This window comes from Emydura macquarii, unplaced genomic scaffold, assembly GCF_026122565.2.
Source record: "Emydura macquarii macquarii isolate MOO-44397 ecotype Brisbane River unplaced genomic scaffold, CSIRO-AGI_Emac_v2 contig_3530, whole genome shotgun sequence".
Taxonomy (NCBI): Eukaryota; Metazoa; Chordata; order Testudines; family Chelidae; genus Emydura; species Emydura macquarii.
Genome location: NW_027133667.1, coordinates 4,252,363 through 4,270,027, shown reverse-complemented (window position 1 = coordinate 4,270,027; position 17,665 = coordinate 4,252,363). Strand labels below are relative to the sequence as shown.

Below are 17,665 nucleotides of genomic sequence, written 5' to 3'. Positions count from 1 at the left end.
ATCATAGGTTTGTGTATTTAAAATAACACAAGTGAATCACAACAAAAGCAATGCAATATTTACAGAATACCGGACAACATGGGACTGTTTCCTAGATTTTTCTTTTATCCCCAAGGCATTTAGGAATTCCAGAAACTAAACAGGAATATAAGCTCTGTTCTGCCTAGGTACAACAGTGCTTGTTAGTTCTTCTTCGAGTGATTCCTAATGACCATTCCATTATAGGTGAGTGCACGCCACCATGCATGGTTCCTGAAACTATTTTCCCCTTAGCAGACCCCGTAGGGCCGGCTTTGGTGCCCTCTGGAGTCCCGTGTGCATGCCACGGTATATGAGGCACTGCCGGCCCTATGCCCCCTCAGTTCCTTCTTTCCACCCGTGAGGGTTGCTGGAACTAGCCTTGCTCTCTGCAAGTGCCATTCCCCTTGTTTGAACTCTTTGTTATTCGAAGTACTTTAGTTTTAAGTAGTTGTTAAGTGGTGGTAAGTGTAGTTAGATAGGAAGTCCCTGAGGGACATAGGGTGGCCGGGCCATGCCCCGTTGCCTGGGTTTAAGCCCTATGCCTCCTATGGGAAGGCTTTTCCGCTTAGTGACCCCCACGATCGGTGCCTTAAGTGCCTGGGGGAAGAGCACAGGAAGGATAAATGTAAGATCTGCAGGGCTTTTAAACCGCGGACCCAGAAGGACTGAGAGATCCAGTTAAAAGCCCTGCTCATGGAGGCAGTGCTCCACCCAGTGTCCAAGCTGTCCCACTCCACGGCACCGAGCGTCACCTCGGTGCAGAGTGCACCACAGGCACCGGGATCGACTTGGCACTGAGCAATGTCCCTGGTGCCGAAGAAGAAAAGGCGGAATGTGGACACTCCCTTGCGCCATCGGTATGGGCAGGGTCGAGTGCGGAAATGCACCGGCCACGACCCATCGAGTCTTCTCCGGTGCCTGCATCTCCGAGGAGGGAGCCTCCCCTGACTCCTGGAAGTGGGAAAGTGCCCCTGCCGATGCTGTCGACACCAGAGGCATTTCAGGCGGCAAGAGGCTTGTTGGCCTTGCCCACGCCACCTCACACACACACCCCCCCCGCCCTAAGGGAGAAGGGGCCGGTGTCCCGGGGCAAACCTGCATTGGGTCCCCCCGAAGGGCAGTGGAGATCCCCGGTATGGGGAGGAAGATCTCCCACTGAACGGCCACCAGCGGTAGAGTGAGGACGCTCCCCCAGCAGTCGCTCCAGGTCGGTGTAGTCAAGCCAGCCAGCTTTGATTCAGGATGCAGAGTCTCCCTCTCGGCGCCAACATCAGTCCCCGGCACCGGAGACAGCGCAGGCCAAGAGGTGGCACCGTTTGAGGTCCGCCAGGTGATGCTCAGACAGCTCCGGCTCTGCATCCACAGCACCGCACAGCCCGCACCGAGGCGTCGCAGAACCCGGTCACCGTCGCAGGATTCGGCACCGGGAGGCCACCCTGCACCGAGGCGGCGCGGAACCTGGTCACCATGTGAAGATCCCGCATCGTGCAGTCCCCGACACGGAACCCAGTCGCCGGAGTCAGGGTTGGCACCGTGGATTTCGGAGCAGCGCCGGTCTCGGTCACCAAAGGTCACCATAAGTCCTCGGTGCCGAGATGGCGCTCCAGTACCTTGAGCTCCTTGGAATACACCTATACTTACCGGCATCGTTCACAGCGATGGAGGCGGTCCTTGTCATCCTCTCACTTGGAGGGGTCAAGAGAATGGTCCCTGGCACCGGGCAGAACCCGGGACCAAGGCCATGCACGGCACTGCAGGTCTAGTGGCTCGGGGTCCCACAGGGGGGACAGTCGTTGGGACAGCCGACACCCCCACAAGGCGCCATAGCCAGTGGCGCCGTCAGCCCCAGTTCGGCCCCAGGTTCAATAGCTACAGCAATGGCCTTATTGGGCCCCATGGGGAATCCAGTTGGGACAGGGGCCACAATCCATCCTGTCAGCGGGGCTTCGGTCTGTGCCTCCGGCTCAGGAGAAGGCCCATACACACCACTCCTCGGACGAGGAGTTGGACCCCATGGAGGGATCCTCTACGGGTGCATCCCTTCGTCAGGTGAGGGAACACCTGCAGGACGCACCTCAGCAGTCCTCTTCCTCCTCACTGGACGAGGCAGTCTCCTGGGACTATATGGCACCACTGGAGGATTTCAGGGCGCACCAGGAGCTCCTCAAGAGGGTGGCCTCTAACTTGGGGCTGGAGGTGAAGGAGTTAGAGGAGGCCGATGACACCCTCTTCAATGTGCTGGCGACGGCTGCCCCAGCAAGGGTGGCCTTACCAGTCCTCGACAGGGTCCTCAAAATTGTAAAGACCCTGTGGCAAACCCCTTCCTCGGTTGCCTGTACGTCAAAGGTGGCCAAGAAAAAGTATTATGTCCCGACCGAAGGGTTTGAGTATTTGTTTACTCACTTGGCCTCGGGAACCCTGGTGGTAGATGCAGCCAACCAGAGGGACAGGCAAGGTCAGCCAGGTTCCACTCCCAGGGACAAAGACAGCAAGAAGCTGGATTTGTTTGGGAAAAAAAATTATTCAACGGCAGCCCTACAGTTCAGGATTGCCAATCATCAGGCCCTCCTGGGTAGATACAGTTTTAATTTGTGGGACTCCCTCAGGCGGTTTGCTGAGGCCCTGCCCCAGGACCAGGCTGCAGACCTTACCGCCATCCTGGATGAAGGAATCACGGTGGCTGGGGCAGCGCTCCAGACAACCAGTGATGCTGCTGACTCGGCGGGTAGGGCCATAGCCTCCGCCATTGCCATGAGAAGGTGCTCGTGGCTGCAATCCTTGGGCCTGTCCCAGGAGGTGCAGCAGTCATTTCAGGACCTCCCCTTCGATGGGTTGGCCCTATTCTCCGATCAGACCGATGCAAAGCTGCACGGTCTGAAGGACTCCAGAGCCACGCGTCACTCCCTGGACCTGTACACGCCCCAGGCTTCCAGGCAGATTGCCCCAGGCGCAGTAGCATCCAAGGCGTCCGTATAGGCCATTTCAACCCTATAGAAATAGGGACAGAAATAGGGGGTTCAGAAGTAGGAATCAACCCCCCAGCTTGTCCTCAGTCCCCTAACAGGGGTGCTCCAGGGGGTTGGACAACAGTTAAATAGTTTAGCCCTGCCCTTTGGCCTACTTGCTGGTGGCAGACTCACCGGGCAATGAAGAAAGGTGTTCCGTTCAAGGAACTGGTCCAGTCGGTCACCCTAAATTCTGACGCTTCCGCTGTAGGATTGGGAGCCTGTATCAGCGCCAACCCAGGCAATTAGGGGCTCTGGTCGGAGGAGGAGAAGCTCCTGCACAGCAATGTGAAGGAGGTGAGGGCCATTCGCCTAGTGTATGAGGTATCCCTCCGATTCCCGACAGCCTGAGTGGAGCAGGTGCTGACGGACAACACCGCAGCCATGGTTTGCATAGACAGGCAGGAGGGAGAGCGCCCCTCGGCCCTCTGCAAGGACTCCCGGAAGTGCGGAACGACGAGGCAGATAGCCTCAGCAAGTCGTTCCTACCCTGCCACGACTGGCCGTTGCACCCGGACGTGGTGGCGATGTTCTTCCAGAAGGGAGAGCGCTGCTCTCCCACCCCATGTTGGTCAGGTTCCTCACGGTGGTGGAGAGGCTCTACCCGCAGGTCTGTGACCTGGGACCTCCCTGGGGTCTCAACCAGGTCCTCTCGAGATGCACTGGCCCCCCTTTGAACCCATGGCTTCAAGCCCCCTGCTCGTGCCTTCAGGAAAGGTAGCCTCCTGGTGGCCATTACCTCAGCTAGGAGAGTCTCCGAGCTTAGAGCCTTGACCTCAGAGCCCCCTTATACAGTATTCTATAAGGATAAGGTGCAGTTGAGGCTGCATCCAGCCTTCCTGCCCAAGGTGGTTTCCCAATTTCATTGTAACCGAAATAAATTTCTCCCCATGTTTTTCCAAACCGCACAGTTCGGAGGAGGAGAGGAGATGGCATCTCCTCGCGGGTTACATCATGCATCAAGTTCTGGGACCAGCAGGCGAGGGTGTCCCTTCCAGGAACCATCACAGCGCACAATCACAGCTCAAGCACCATCGCCCAGCACGCGACAGAGGACGTGGGATTCGGCACAGCTGTGCGGACGGCAGCTCACCGGAAACTCCTACCCACCTCCAAGATATTGCTTGTTAGTCACCTATAATGGAATGGACATGAGCAATCACTTGAAGAAGAAAACAAGGTTACTTACCAGTAACTGAAGTTCTTCGAGATGTGTTGCTCATGTCCATTTCACAACCCACCCCCGTCCCCACTGCCGGAGTTGGCAGAAAGAAGGGATTGAGGGGGGCGTAGGGCCAGCAGTGCCTCATATACCATGGCATGTGCGCGGGACTCCAGGGGGCACCAGAGCCGGCCCTACGGGGTCTGCTAAGGGGAAAAAAGTTCCAGGAACCGTACACGGTGGCGTGCACTCACCTATAATGGAATGGACATGAGCAACACATCTCGAAGAACATCAGTTATTGGTAAGTAACCTTGTTTTACTCAGTTCTGACTTTTGTCACACCTCTCCTTAAATTAGAACACCAGCCCTCTAATTACAGTAAAAGGACCATTTGATCTGCTCTTTTTCTCCAGGGGTGTGGAAACTGGGAGAACCAGATCTTACCTTTTGCCAGTATAAGTGATTGGCATAGGTTACTTTTATGCAGTACATAATTGGATCCTTTCTGATATTGTGTTCTTAAATTTTTTTGAGCAAGCTTTAGATAATTAAGTTATCCATGATATATTTGTCTTATTTTGACTCCACATTTGCATATTACTTTCTGCAATTTGTGTTGTGAGTTTGATTTGCCTCAAAGTTTGCTACAGAGTAACCATTGAGTTTCTATAGGCATTCAAGTAGTCCTACCAGTTTCATTTGTCAAGTGTGAGGAACTCTTCCTCCTTGGAAGTTTCAGACAGCTGAATAAATTAGTTTCTTACCACTATCCACCCTGTCTTTGACTGACAGAACCTAATCAGATTAATCCAATTACAATTCCCCACATATTTATCAATCAAATATTGAAAATGGAGTTCTCTTGCAATCTGTGGCAATCTGTGGCAATGAAGACTTGTAAAATGGACCTGAATACTGTTGGTTATAATTTGCCTGATATATGTAATGTGAACATACTGGGTAGAATGCACCTGTAACTTATTGATTTTACTGCACTAATCCTTCAGTAGATCTTATGCTGTCGATCTGTCCAGGCTATTGCTGGATGACCTTACCATAGTCCTTAGGGTGTCCTGTGCTACTGACACATGGGGCAGTTCAATTCTTCCATTGATTGTAGTCACCCACTAGTTGTAGTACTTCTTCCCAGGTGATGCCAGTTCTTTCAGTATCCTGTCACTGTCTTCTGCCAGTTCTTCCTTGGCCTTCCTCCCTTTTTGTATTCTCCAATTCAATGGTTGCTTAACATGTCTCCCATTTTCCATATGGTGTAAATGTCCCAACCACCTGAGACTTCTTTCTTTGCTATTTTCTTTCCATATAATGTGTAATATCTTCCTCAGCCATCTGTGATGGGCAGCCTCCGGTCTCTTTTTTTGTTAGCCGCCTGTCTGCTCCGTTCAATAATGGTCTCAGTACAATCATAGTATAATCTGGGCTTTAGTTTAGTTTGGAGACCTCTGTATGAACAGATGTTGTTCCACCTTCTAAAAGTGGTGTTTGCTTTTCCTAATTTTATATGAATATCTTTATCGCAGTCACCTTCATATATCATCATGCTCCCCAGATAGAAGAGTTCTGTTACCTGTTTGATTTATTTTCTATATACACCTTTGCATCTATTATCCAATTTCTTACCTTCATAATCTTGGTTTCTCTGCTTTTGTTTTCAATCCAATTTTTGCTGCTTCCTGTTCTACTTCTGGTATAAAGGCAATCATTCCGTTCCACATCATACTTAGTACAGTAATGTCGGTGGCAAACTCAAGGTTGTGTAACTCATCTCTGCTAACCTATTGTGCACCACACACATGCCTTTTGTTGCCTGCTTTATCACCCACTCTATTGCTAATGTAGAGGATTGGTATTAACACTCTCCTTTATCTAACACCAGTCACAATATCGAACCACTCAGCCAGGCTTGTATCTGATCTAATTGCATGTCTACTTCCATCATATGAACTCCTTATGTTGATCAGCTTGTCTGTTATCCCTTAGCCATGTTCCACAGAGTCTCTCTGTGGACACCATTTAATTCTTTATTAAATTTGATAAAGTTGATTTAAGATGGGCTTTTGTCAAGCAGTAGCATTTTCAATTATCTGTCAAAGAGTGAATATTTTGTTCAGAACCTGTTCTAGCTGGATGATTGCTGCACAGGTTTGAGAGAAATGCCAACGCTAAATTAGAAATAGAAGCGGGACCACTAACATCTGATTAAATTAAAGCAGCTATCGAAGGTTTCAAACAGGGGAGAGCTGCTGGGGTTGACAGAATTCAAGCAGAGGTACTAAAGGTAGGAGGTGAAATTCTGATTGAATAGCTAACAAATCTCTTAACAAAATATGGGTGAAAGACAAGTGCTACAAGACTGGAAAGATGGTATCAGCATGGCATTTGCCAAAAAAAGGGTGATCTTAGTGCACGAACGAGAGAGCTACTTCTATTAAATCTGGGCCAAGCGTTGGCTACCATTATGCTGAATAGAATGAAGAAGGCAGTGGATGAAATATTATGAGAGTGCTGGATGACTAAACTCAAATAAGAGTAGGAATAAATCGTCAATTTTCATCATGGCAAAACATTAACCGTGCAGTGCGTCAGTCCTGCAATAAGATTTAGTTAATATTTATTAATTTCTCAAAAGGAACTGAGGAGTGAAATAAAATTAATAGTTGCTACAAAATGTAGATACTTCATGTCTGGGGAAGACTGTGAGGAAAGCGCCTTGAGTGGGTGTGTGAACTGTGATTTTTTTTTTCAGGGGCTTATAACTTGGCCTAATTTGGGTGAGTTTTCACAGGGATGGCAAAAGGCACAGCCCTGGTATAAAGGCTGCTCCCTGCCAAATTTCATGTCCCTGGTCCAAAGCTAGAGCATTTCAAAGAAGAGGTCTCAAAAAAAAAAATTTTAACGTGGGCACAATGTATTTTTTCCCTAGCTGGAAATGGCTAAACCATTTTGGCTGAAATTTTCCAACAAGAATCAGTCTGAGACAGACACCCAGCATGGAAAATTTCAACCCAAACTGTTGAAGTTTAGCAATGTTATAAGCACCTGAAAACAGGGTCTTACAATGGAAAATGTTTGACAACCTTAATAATAGGCTGTGCTACCAGCCCCACCTGTAACAGTTTGGCTAAGTAACAACTATGTGGGGCCTGGGGAGGAGAACATAATTCTACAAATAATTGAAGGGTGGGGTGTAAACACTATGGAGGGGGAGGTTGGTGAAAGGGTATATTTTGAAAGAATGGAGTGAATTTGTGGAAGGGCAAGTCTAGGCTGAATAGCGAGAGAAACTTTACACATTTGTCTGTAGAATAGTTTCTGCAGAAGTAGTAGTGGAAGCCCTAAGAGACCATCACCAAGAAGGTCTCTTCCATTTCTTTCTACTAGGAGAGCATACACATAGAGTCGTAGACATGCAATATATAATCTGTCATCAGTAAAGTGGCATTCACAAGGACAATTGAAACATGATTGTCATAGTTATCCTTAAGTAGGAGACACAGGCTTCTATAGACACCTAGAATTTTTAAGTGTTAGCTGCTTAACTGACCCCGATCCAAAGTCCTTTAAAGTGAGTGGAAAGATTTCCATTGATTTCAGTGGACTTTGGATCAGGCCCCTGGGAAGTTATAAATAATTACATTTCAGGTGGTCTGACTGGTTTTTTGGTTGGTTAAGGCTGAGGAATTTCCTAGTCTGGAAAGGCTCATTGTACAAAAAGTAAAATAGCAGGAATGAGCAGAAGGGAAAGAACTGGTATATACATGAGCAAAGGGAAACACTGTGTTCTGTATTAAAATGGCAGTATTTAATATGTTAAGCCGCCTTAATATATCGTATCCTTTTTGATTGCTTAAACAACGCTGTCAACTAAAAATCACAGTTTTGTTTTGTTTTTTGGGGGTTTTTAAAGCTTACCTACTGTAACTGGAAACACCTATGATCATGGTGACTGGAAGAGATTAGAGGAAAAATTATATTCAATGTTTGTGCATTTCACAATACTTTGTGTTTGGTCAGTTTTAATCTGTTTCCTCTGTATTCAGCTACTCCTGTTTGCTCATGTGAGTCAAAATGCAAAAGGGGAAAGAAAAATATTTTTTACAAATAGGAAAATGTGTCTGTAGAATCACAAACATTGGCTGGGTCTCAAGGACGGATGTTACCTGACACTGCTATTCTTTTTTTTTCTTTTTAAAATGACTAGATTTGAAGTTGGTATTTTCCATTTTTGATTTTTGTATCTTATTTTATTATCTATCATAATGAATTTTATAAACATATGGCACGTAGTCCAGTTCAAGCTAGTTCATCATATTGCCTGTTTATTTTTAGTTTCAAATGACACATCACTCCACTTAATTGCAGTACAACCTCTTCAAATGATCATATGTATAAATAGCTTTTAGTTACCTATCTATGTGCCATCTCTATTGCAAAATGAGAAGGAAAGAAGGTCACCCGTAGTCAGGTCAAGTTTTCTCTCTGAAACGTCATTAGAAATTTAGGTGGAAGCATGTCCAGCTGAGCTTGGTTTGATATGGAATTCATAATAGTCTGGTTTGTATGCAGTTTACACAATGTCCACTATGTGCAAAGTACTTTGGTAAATTATTATTTAGGATTCTGAGAAGTTCTGTAAAAGTGAAAATTGTGGCGCTTTGAACATTTTGTATACTCTTTAGGGACTGGAACATTAGATGAGAGTAAATTATAATCTCTTCCTCTAATGCTTGTTATGTTTGACCTTGCAGGTTCCAGCAAGATGTGGAGTGACAGTCCGGGACAGTCTAAAGAAAGCTCTGATGATGAGGGGTCTTATCCCAGAGTGCTGTGCTGTTTACAGAATACAAGATGGGTATGGTTTGTGTGGTGTGGGTTTTTTTTTTTTTTTACACTATCGGGGTTCTTTCTAGGAGTATACCGGAATGGGCCAATTCCATCCAACACTGTGATGGTAAAGATCAATCTCAATAAATTCAGAATAAACTATTTAGTTTGTGCTAAGATGGTTTGGGCCAACACAAAATATGGGGTGATGGCCACAAAACTGTGCTAGACGGTTATGACACATGAAAAGTTTATGGGGAAATCTTTTAAACACCACTCCTCCTAGGATACACTTAACAGAATACAACAGGCTGTTATCTGTGAGGGCTGTTTTAGCTGCTAAACTATGTGAAAACATCTAATTATAAACTATAAAGTAGGGTTGTTTTGAATTTTTAACTTCTTTTAATTGGTTTTACTTGAACAGGGTTTCAAAGTAAAACTCAGTTGGTTGCAGGATTTACATGAATAGCTCTTAAAATGAGTTTCCATCCTTAAACTTCTATTTAAAATCCTACCATTCCCTGAATTAGTAAGCCCTCTGAAAGTCTGTTACGGGGATAAATGAGAGAGGTGAAATATCTTTTATTGGACCATTTTCTGTTAGTGAGAGACACAAGCTTTCGAGCCACACAGAGCTCTTCTTGGGAAATGTACTCAGGGTGTCACAACTAAATACAAGGTTGAATAGATTGTTTAGTGTAAGTAATTAGCACGTGTTCTAAGGGACCATTCAAGATGAATATGTGCTAACTTCTTATGCTAAACTATCTGTTTGACATTGTATTTAGTTGTGACATCCTGCGTATCTTTCCCAAGAAGAGGTCTGTATGGCTCGAAAGGTTGTCTCTCTCACCAACAGAAATTGGTCCAATAAAAGATACTACTTCACCCACCTTGTCTCTCTAATATCCTGGGACCGACATGGCTACAACAACATTGCATACGACATGGGGACAAATTGTCACACAAGCATTCTTTTTCTTTGACTGGATAGAAAAGTACCCATCAATTTGGACCCAAGTGGTCAGCCATTCTTTGCCGTTGTCTTTGCTGAAGCTGGTTTAAAGAAAAGAGTGCATCTTTTGTCCTAGAGTGATGCAATTATTTGGGGGTAAACTCAGATTAATTTCTTGCCATTTAAATTTCTAACAGTGGAAGACTGGACAGCAAACCTCCCACAATACCACTATCCCCTCGATAACAACTTTTCACATCTCCAGCATAACAAAACGTTTGCAAGGGCTTGCAGGTTGGTAACCATAAAGGGCTTGTTTACACTTCAGAGAGAAGAAGCCTATTGGCTGGGACACTGACATTTCCTGGCTCACAGGAGAGGAGTTGCACGTGGAAGTCTTGGAGAATGTGCCGCTTACCACACACAATTTTGTATGTACCTTTATTATGAACTGTCTAAAATGTTCACTAGAGTTAAATCTACTTTTGAACATTTTAAATCAAAATAACTTTGTTTTTGAACAAACATTTGTATCTGTGGTGGGGAAGGTTGTTGCATGAGAGGTTTTCAGTTGAAAAGGCTCAAGTGAACCAAATCTTATTGAGATAATTGACATTAAAATAAACACAACTTGACCTTCCTTAACATTTTCATATTCTAGTAGGAGAAACCCTCTGAAATCTATGAATGTAGGGTTTTTAAATCACCACTGCATTGCAGAGTGGTAATAATAATCCACTATTTTTGTATAGCTGTATCTATAAAATGTGTTCTGTGCTCCCCTGCTGACTCTGCAGCAGCAATTAACTAACGAACCATATTCCCAGAGCTATGGTGACATCATCAGTGATGCTGGTGCACAAATATGTTTTGACCTGATAAGATGCTATATGAGTGGAAGCTGTTAAACAGAACCCCTCTGGATCATTCCAGGTCCATACATGGTCTTGGAAATAACATTTATCACCTGGAAAAGGGCAAAATCTAAATGAAAGCTATTTTATTTTCAGGCTTAGGATGCATTATGCAAACAGTGGACTGTTAAATGATTGCAAAAAGCTATTATAAAAATTTCTGGACAGCATCCTTTTAAACTTTTGATTGTTACTTGTAGGAAATCCTTCTTGTGTTAATTTTAAGCTAGTCATGCTTCTAAGGTGGAGAGCCAAAATAGAATATAAGTTTTGTATCCTGTAGTGTGGTGCCATGTGTACTTTTTCTTTTTTAAAAACTACAAACATTTCCATGTTTTAGTAAACAAAATTGTAAATAGGTTGGGCAGAATTTGATTTTTCTTTTTTAATAATTTTGATGGATAATAGCGATGTTTATTTTTTAGATCTTTATCAAGTTAAATTTTCACAGTTGCAGGAAATTGTCTTCAGTCAATGGGATGGGTCAGACAATAATTATCTAATGGTAGTAGATGTTGAGATTCAGAAAATTAAAGTTTCATGACTGTTAAGACACAAATTGTCAACATCATATGTCAAAATATACAAGGTAAAGATCCTTAAATCAAACTCTAATAAAGTTCTCAAGCAACTTTTTTTTTTTTACTTTGCCTATTTGTAAATTGAGATCATTGTTGATGGAAATAGCTTTTCATCCGTTTTATGTGGGCAGTGACATTGACGTTTATGGATAAAAATCTAAACCCTCCAAGCCGAATTATAAACTATTTAAATATTTCCAATCCTCTGATTTTTGAGGAGGAGGGTCATCTTGCTGCTGATAAAGATAAAACAACAAACAAAACCCTCTAAAACAGGCCTCAAATCCACTGTTTACAAGATTTTTTGAGGCATTCTGTTTAAATATCTTTGACGTGTTTTCTTTCACCTATATATTTTTTAATTTTTCTTAAGGTTAAATGCCTATAAGAGTCATATATCTTTGAAGTAGGGATTCTTTATTTATAGTTCTGACACAGGGTACTTTTGACTTTTGCTTCACAGTCCCATAGCAATTTTCTTTATTGCTCATTGAGTGATGCATATTAATGCTGATGGTGGAAATCTTAGAGGCTAAAGATCAAAATGTTCAAACTTGAATGTTAAGGGTAGCTGCTTTAAATCCATATTTAGGCAGCTAAATAAAGTGATGTGATCAAAGGTGCCAAATGCCTCTGTGCTCCTGAAGCATGGTTATGTGCACCTCTGAAAATCTAGCTACTTCTATCTAGATGCTTAGATATGGATTTAGGTGACTAACTTTAGCCACACAATTTTTGAAAACTTTAGCCTAAATTCTTTTTCCATTTTTATTACCCAATGTACTTTGTATCGTGTCTATATTAGTCTGATAAGCTGTTGAGAGGAGGCCCTAATTCTTTATAACTAAGATTACTTCAAATATAAGATCTTTGTGTTTAAAATAACTTATTGCTTATTGTGTATAAAACTATATTTGCAAGATCAAAAAAAAGAGTTGTAAGTATATGTTCCAGGGCAAGATGACAATAATATTTTAATGGAAACATAGAGCCCTGTCAGATTACAAAAGTGTCCTATCTAACTGTTTATTTTTGACACCACAGGTACGAAAGACATTCTTCACTTTAGCATTCTGTGACTTTTGTCGAAAGCTGCTTTTCCAGGGATTCCGATGCCAGACTTGTGGTTATAAATTTCACCAGCGCTGTAGTACAGAGGTGCCACTGATGTGTGTTAATTATGACCAGCTTGAGTAAGTAATCAAAACTCCTGTGGTTTTTTTAATTCAGACTTTTGTTGAGTTTCTTTATATGACACAAGAACTAGTTGACAGATGTATTTGAGAAAGTCAAGAGAAGTGTCTGAGAAAATAAAATAGCGAAGCTGTTGTGGTAAGAGTATATAGTTCTTATTATCTCAGTGCTATTTCTTAGAAAATGAAAAGGAGGCTGAAATCTTGATTTAGAAAGATAAACTTTGCACCAGTGACAGATACTATTATCCAATCAAAGATTCCTTATCAGGGGAAGGATAGTGTCTCACTTAAATGTGTTTAGATGCAGGTGTATTATCATAGACCAGTTACGGTTAATTTGGTCTTGAATAACATTGGACTTTCTTGATCAATTAGGTAAAATTGCCATTTGTTTTACTGCAGGCTTGGTTGAAAAATAAGATCTATTGGTGGTTTTTGTATACCTGGGCAAAAAGTGTCCAGCAGAATCAAGAAAAGTGTGGAATGCTTCAGTACCATTTGGTCTTGAATTTTTGTACTCAATTTGTTCCATACCTGATCTCCTAACCAAAGTTTCTGCTCAATCTGTAGTGATCTTACTTTGTACCATTCAGTTTCAACAGAGCCAAGTAAAGCCATTTAAAAAGACTTCCCCATTGGGGAAAGCTTCCATATGTTTTTCAAATATAGTTTTACTTCTTGCTTATGCTTGCATTCATCACAATTCCCCAGGCGACTTCTAGATGATGAACCAAGAGATGTGGATGCGTCATTTTATCCTAGTCATAGCCCCATTTGAAAGTCCCTTTTTAATATTATACCACCACCTTCCATATAAGGTTACATCACAATCTTCTTTATAAATGACTGTGATTTAACATGAAAGAATAAGTTGCATGCTACACTGCTTAGAAACTAGGTTTTTACAATTTCTAGCACTCAAAGATTTCAAAATAACTTTAGACAAAAAGGTGTCCAAGGTAATAACTCTTGTTCCCTTGCAGTTAACTAACAACTTGTGAAAATTTTACAGGTTAGTCTGCCAGTGCATTCTTTATTCTAAAATTTAGAATTTGATACATGGCTTTTTCCTTTTGTGCATATTATGTTGTGAACCTTCTGGGTTTTGCACAAGTTAGGTTTGTTTTTGTTTTGTTTTTGTTCTTGCCTCACAGTTTGCTGTTTGTCTCCAAGTTCTTTGAACACCACCCAATATCGCAGGAGGAGGCCTCCTTAGGAGAGACCACTCGCGCATCTGGATCGTACCCTTCAGTGCCCCCTTCAGATTCTATTGGGTAGGACCTTACTCATGCTGTTTAATGACATGACATTATAGTACTGTTTGCCTTGAGGTGTTCAGAATATTGCTTCACAGCCTCTCCGCACACCTGAGTAATTAGGCAGCCGTCCTCCAAATACTCGCACATGTGCTCAACTTTAAGTTCACCAGTTGTACCATTGATTTCAATGGAACTGTTCAAATGCTTAAAGTGAAGTATGTGCATAACTGTTTACAGGATAGGGGCCTTAGTTGTTGTACTTTTTGCCTATAGTAATGTAGACCTGGTCTAAACTGGAAAGTTTTTTGATATATCTTTTGGTTTTTTCAGCATAAATTGTTTTGCATCCACACGCACATTATCTCTTTTTGCTTTATCTTGCATCGTATCCAGCTGTAACTAATCCGCTTTGAAGCAACATAACTTTATTTCAGAATGAGTTACACAAGTGTAAGGTTTGTATGGACACATCTCCATTTCAGATGAACAACACCGCTTCAGGCAGTCCTCCCACTACCATCCCCACATGCACATTACTTCACATCTCGATTGGCCTGCCTGGTTACTGATGCCTTGGGGTCCTCTTGACTGGATGTCCCCCCTTTCTTTAAGTGCTGGCACCCAAGTGCATTTGTTTGCGATGCCAGCTCGTGGTATAGTCACAGACACCAAACCCTTTATAGCCACCATGCCCTGTACTTCTGCATGTTCCCATCCGGGAGCGCTATACCGCTTTGCCCTCTGGGGAGAAGAGCATGTTTACTCTCATCTGTCCAGTAGTCAGCGGAATGCCAAGCTCTACCATCAGCTAGCGAGCAAATGCAGGAGAAGGGGTACTCCTGGGACATGTGTCAGTGCTGGGCCGAAGCCAAACAGCTGATTCAGAAATGCTGAAAATACTAAAGACAAAAACAAGACCTTTGCTAATGCTTCCATCATATGTGCATGCTATGAAGAGCTGGACTGGATCTTTGCCCAAGAGGCCACCACAGAACCCCAGTATATGTTGACAAGTTGAGCCGTGGCCCGCAATAAAACGGACGTGCCTTCGGAAACTACCCAGGCAACCCTGGACACTGACCAGGAGGAAATTCCCCTGAGCAGACAAGATCTCTTTAGCAGAGACCCAACTTGATATACCCCCAGACACCCTGCCAGTGAGCTAGAGTGAGAATCTGCAGAGGGGAGCTCATCCAGTAAGTATTAAGTGCTATATTACTATTATCCATTCCATTAAGGAGGATGCCTGTTAAGGGGGATTTGGAAACCTCGCTCTTGGATCTGGCTGTGTGCCGCCATGTTAGGTGGATGTTGCTATAGCAGATGGCAGATGTGTCCATCAATTTGCAACACCCTTACTCCTTGGCTTACTCAGCTTTTCTCTGGTCCCCACAGCATGGAAGCTGGAAATACAAATTGTTAAAAGCAGCTTTTCTTCCCACACAGAATATTTAATCCCATGCCCACAGACGAAACACACCACACTTCCTCTTCCCTATTTTGCTTGATGTTAAATTTCTCTACCCCTCAACCATCTCCACTCCCACCCCCCAGTACCCGTGTGGCTGCACACAAGGTAGTGACTAGATGGCAGAGAAAAATACAAGAACACATGGCATCCAAGGTAATGTAGAGAAAGAAAAAGCAAGAAATAGAAAATTCATGTAAGACCACAGGTTAGTCATTGCCTTGACCTTTTTCACATATGTGAAGGTAAACACGATAAATTGGCCACTAGAGGTTCTTTCAAGCATTTCGTGTTATATACAACTTGAAGGCATTTATGGTGGCAGGTGTTATAAAAAGGCATGTAATTTTTTCACGAAGCACTCCTTTATTGCAGCACATTGTATTGTTAAAGCCACTGCAGGACATGCACTACAGCTGCAAAATTCTGTTTATTTTTCAATGTGCTTTGTGTTTATCAGATGGCATTACAGATAAGAATTTTAAGCAAAGATAATGATATAATTTGACACACACATCATGTAGGTAATGCATGTAGGTACACATGTATGAAACATGTCATGTAGATAATGCTTCCTTTTCACTCCAGGAACAGCTCAGGGAACAATAACAGTACTACATATCTTCCTGGTCGTCTCTTTGCTTTATGAACAGGACCCTACTTTGCCTCTTTGGGATATGCCTGAGAGTAATATCCACCAATGTAAGGGCAGGCTACAGGGGAGTACAAACAATTACTAGCCTGTCCCATGAGAACACACACGCCTTCCATTCTCCCATCCCCAAACAAACAAACATGCACACACAGACAAAGTATAAGGATAGTTTTAATTGAAAGGTGCTGCTATATCATATTGCAGGGGACCCCTGCTAGAGGAAAAATGACTTCACAAAAGTATTATATCCAAGCGTACCCCAGGCTGGGAAGAACGCAAGGAAATGGAATTCCAAAAGTGAGAAAATTTGGAGAGAAATAACGTCATTTTTGGCATGGTGGTTATTCTATTGGTATAGTTACTACTTATATGGTTTCTCTGTTCTCCTAGCATGTGACATGGAACAGCTCACATCGAATGGGGTGTTATCAGTAGCTGAGCTCCTGGCAAACCTCTGAGGGAAGAGAAAGAGGACAAAGAAGGATGTTTGGTGACCTCATGAATGAGTCCCAGCAGAGGGCAAAAAACCCTAGGGGAATGGAGTGAAGGATTTGTGTGGCAGGACAGCAATGAGAGAGAGGACAACAGGGCATATGCTGAGAAATTGTCAAGAGAGCACATGGACTGATTGACCAGAGAAAGAGACTTGCAGGAAAGGATGTTGGACATTATGTGGAAAGAGACAAGTTTGCTGGAAACCAATGTGGTGCTGTACTCTTGTGTAAAGCTCTAACCTAATCCTGTCCTGCAGCCTATTAAGAACACAGTGTACTGGGACGGGAGCCCCCTTTCATTCCCCAACTGCAAGAAAGAGAGAGTTCCCCACACCATTCCACTCCTAAGACAAGGAGAACACCAATGATCCCCACTTATACGTTTTTGAGGCCCTATCTTAACAAACATGCATTCAGTCTATACTTTGGTTACTTCTGTACTGTTTTAATTCTTTTTAAGTTTGCACTTTCTTTTGTGTTAAATCAGTAGTTTTGTTTACCATTGCACTTATATCAATTAAATTTTTCAGCCAGCTCTTCCTAACAACATCCATTCCTAATAAAATTAATTCACAAGCCATATACATTACATTGTATTCATTTCATTCACTATATTACACATATTTTCCTCTACTGCATCCTGCTCTCAAAGTACGAGCACAATGCTTTTGTGACCTAGTTCCCTGGACCACAGGGACGTTTGGTTGAGGCATCCTTTCTAGTTGTTAATAATGTTCCAAAAGTCTCTGTACAGCCAATTTAGAGACACTGACCTGGTTAGCTATGACAGGTACAGTTGGAGATGGTGATCTTCCATATGGCGGTGGCCACATACTTCTCCATGTGAAGAGGGGACTCTCACTGTGGTGGTCCAGAACTACAACTCCAGGTTGAGTTCTCCACAGATTCTTAGGAAAGGCCTTCTGCATCCTGAAGGTTTGCAGCACTGTCCCAGCCTGCCCCAGTCAGCGCTGATTGGCTGGGGCCACAAGTAATGCTGCCCCGAGTGACACCTATCCCAGAAAATGTCATGAAGAAATAGCTGCGGAAGTAGCTGCTCCTTTTCTAGTAGTACCTGCATGGCATTGTGGTGGTTGTAGCGGTGAT

The 17,665-nt window shown here is 43.4% G+C and overlaps 1 protein-coding gene across 5 annotated transcripts in view; it reads left to right on the top strand.

The window, feature by feature from the left end:
* BRAF (B-Raf proto-oncogene, serine/threonine kinase) overlaps positions 1-17,665 on the top strand; it is a 108,587-nt gene that overhangs the window by 50,555 nt on the left and 40,367 nt on the right. For all 5 annotated transcript variants that reach the window (XM_067536173.1, XM_067536175.1, XM_067536172.1 and 2 more), the window contains exons 4-7: positions 8,958-9,061; positions 10,320-10,422; positions 12,531-12,679; positions 13,837-13,956. In XM_067536173.1, coding sequence (XP_067392274.1) covers positions 8,958-9,061; positions 10,320-10,422; positions 12,531-12,679; positions 13,837-13,956 — 476 coding nt within the window. The remainder of the gene's footprint in view (positions 1-8,957; positions 9,062-10,319; positions 10,423-12,530; positions 12,680-13,836; positions 13,957-17,665) is intronic.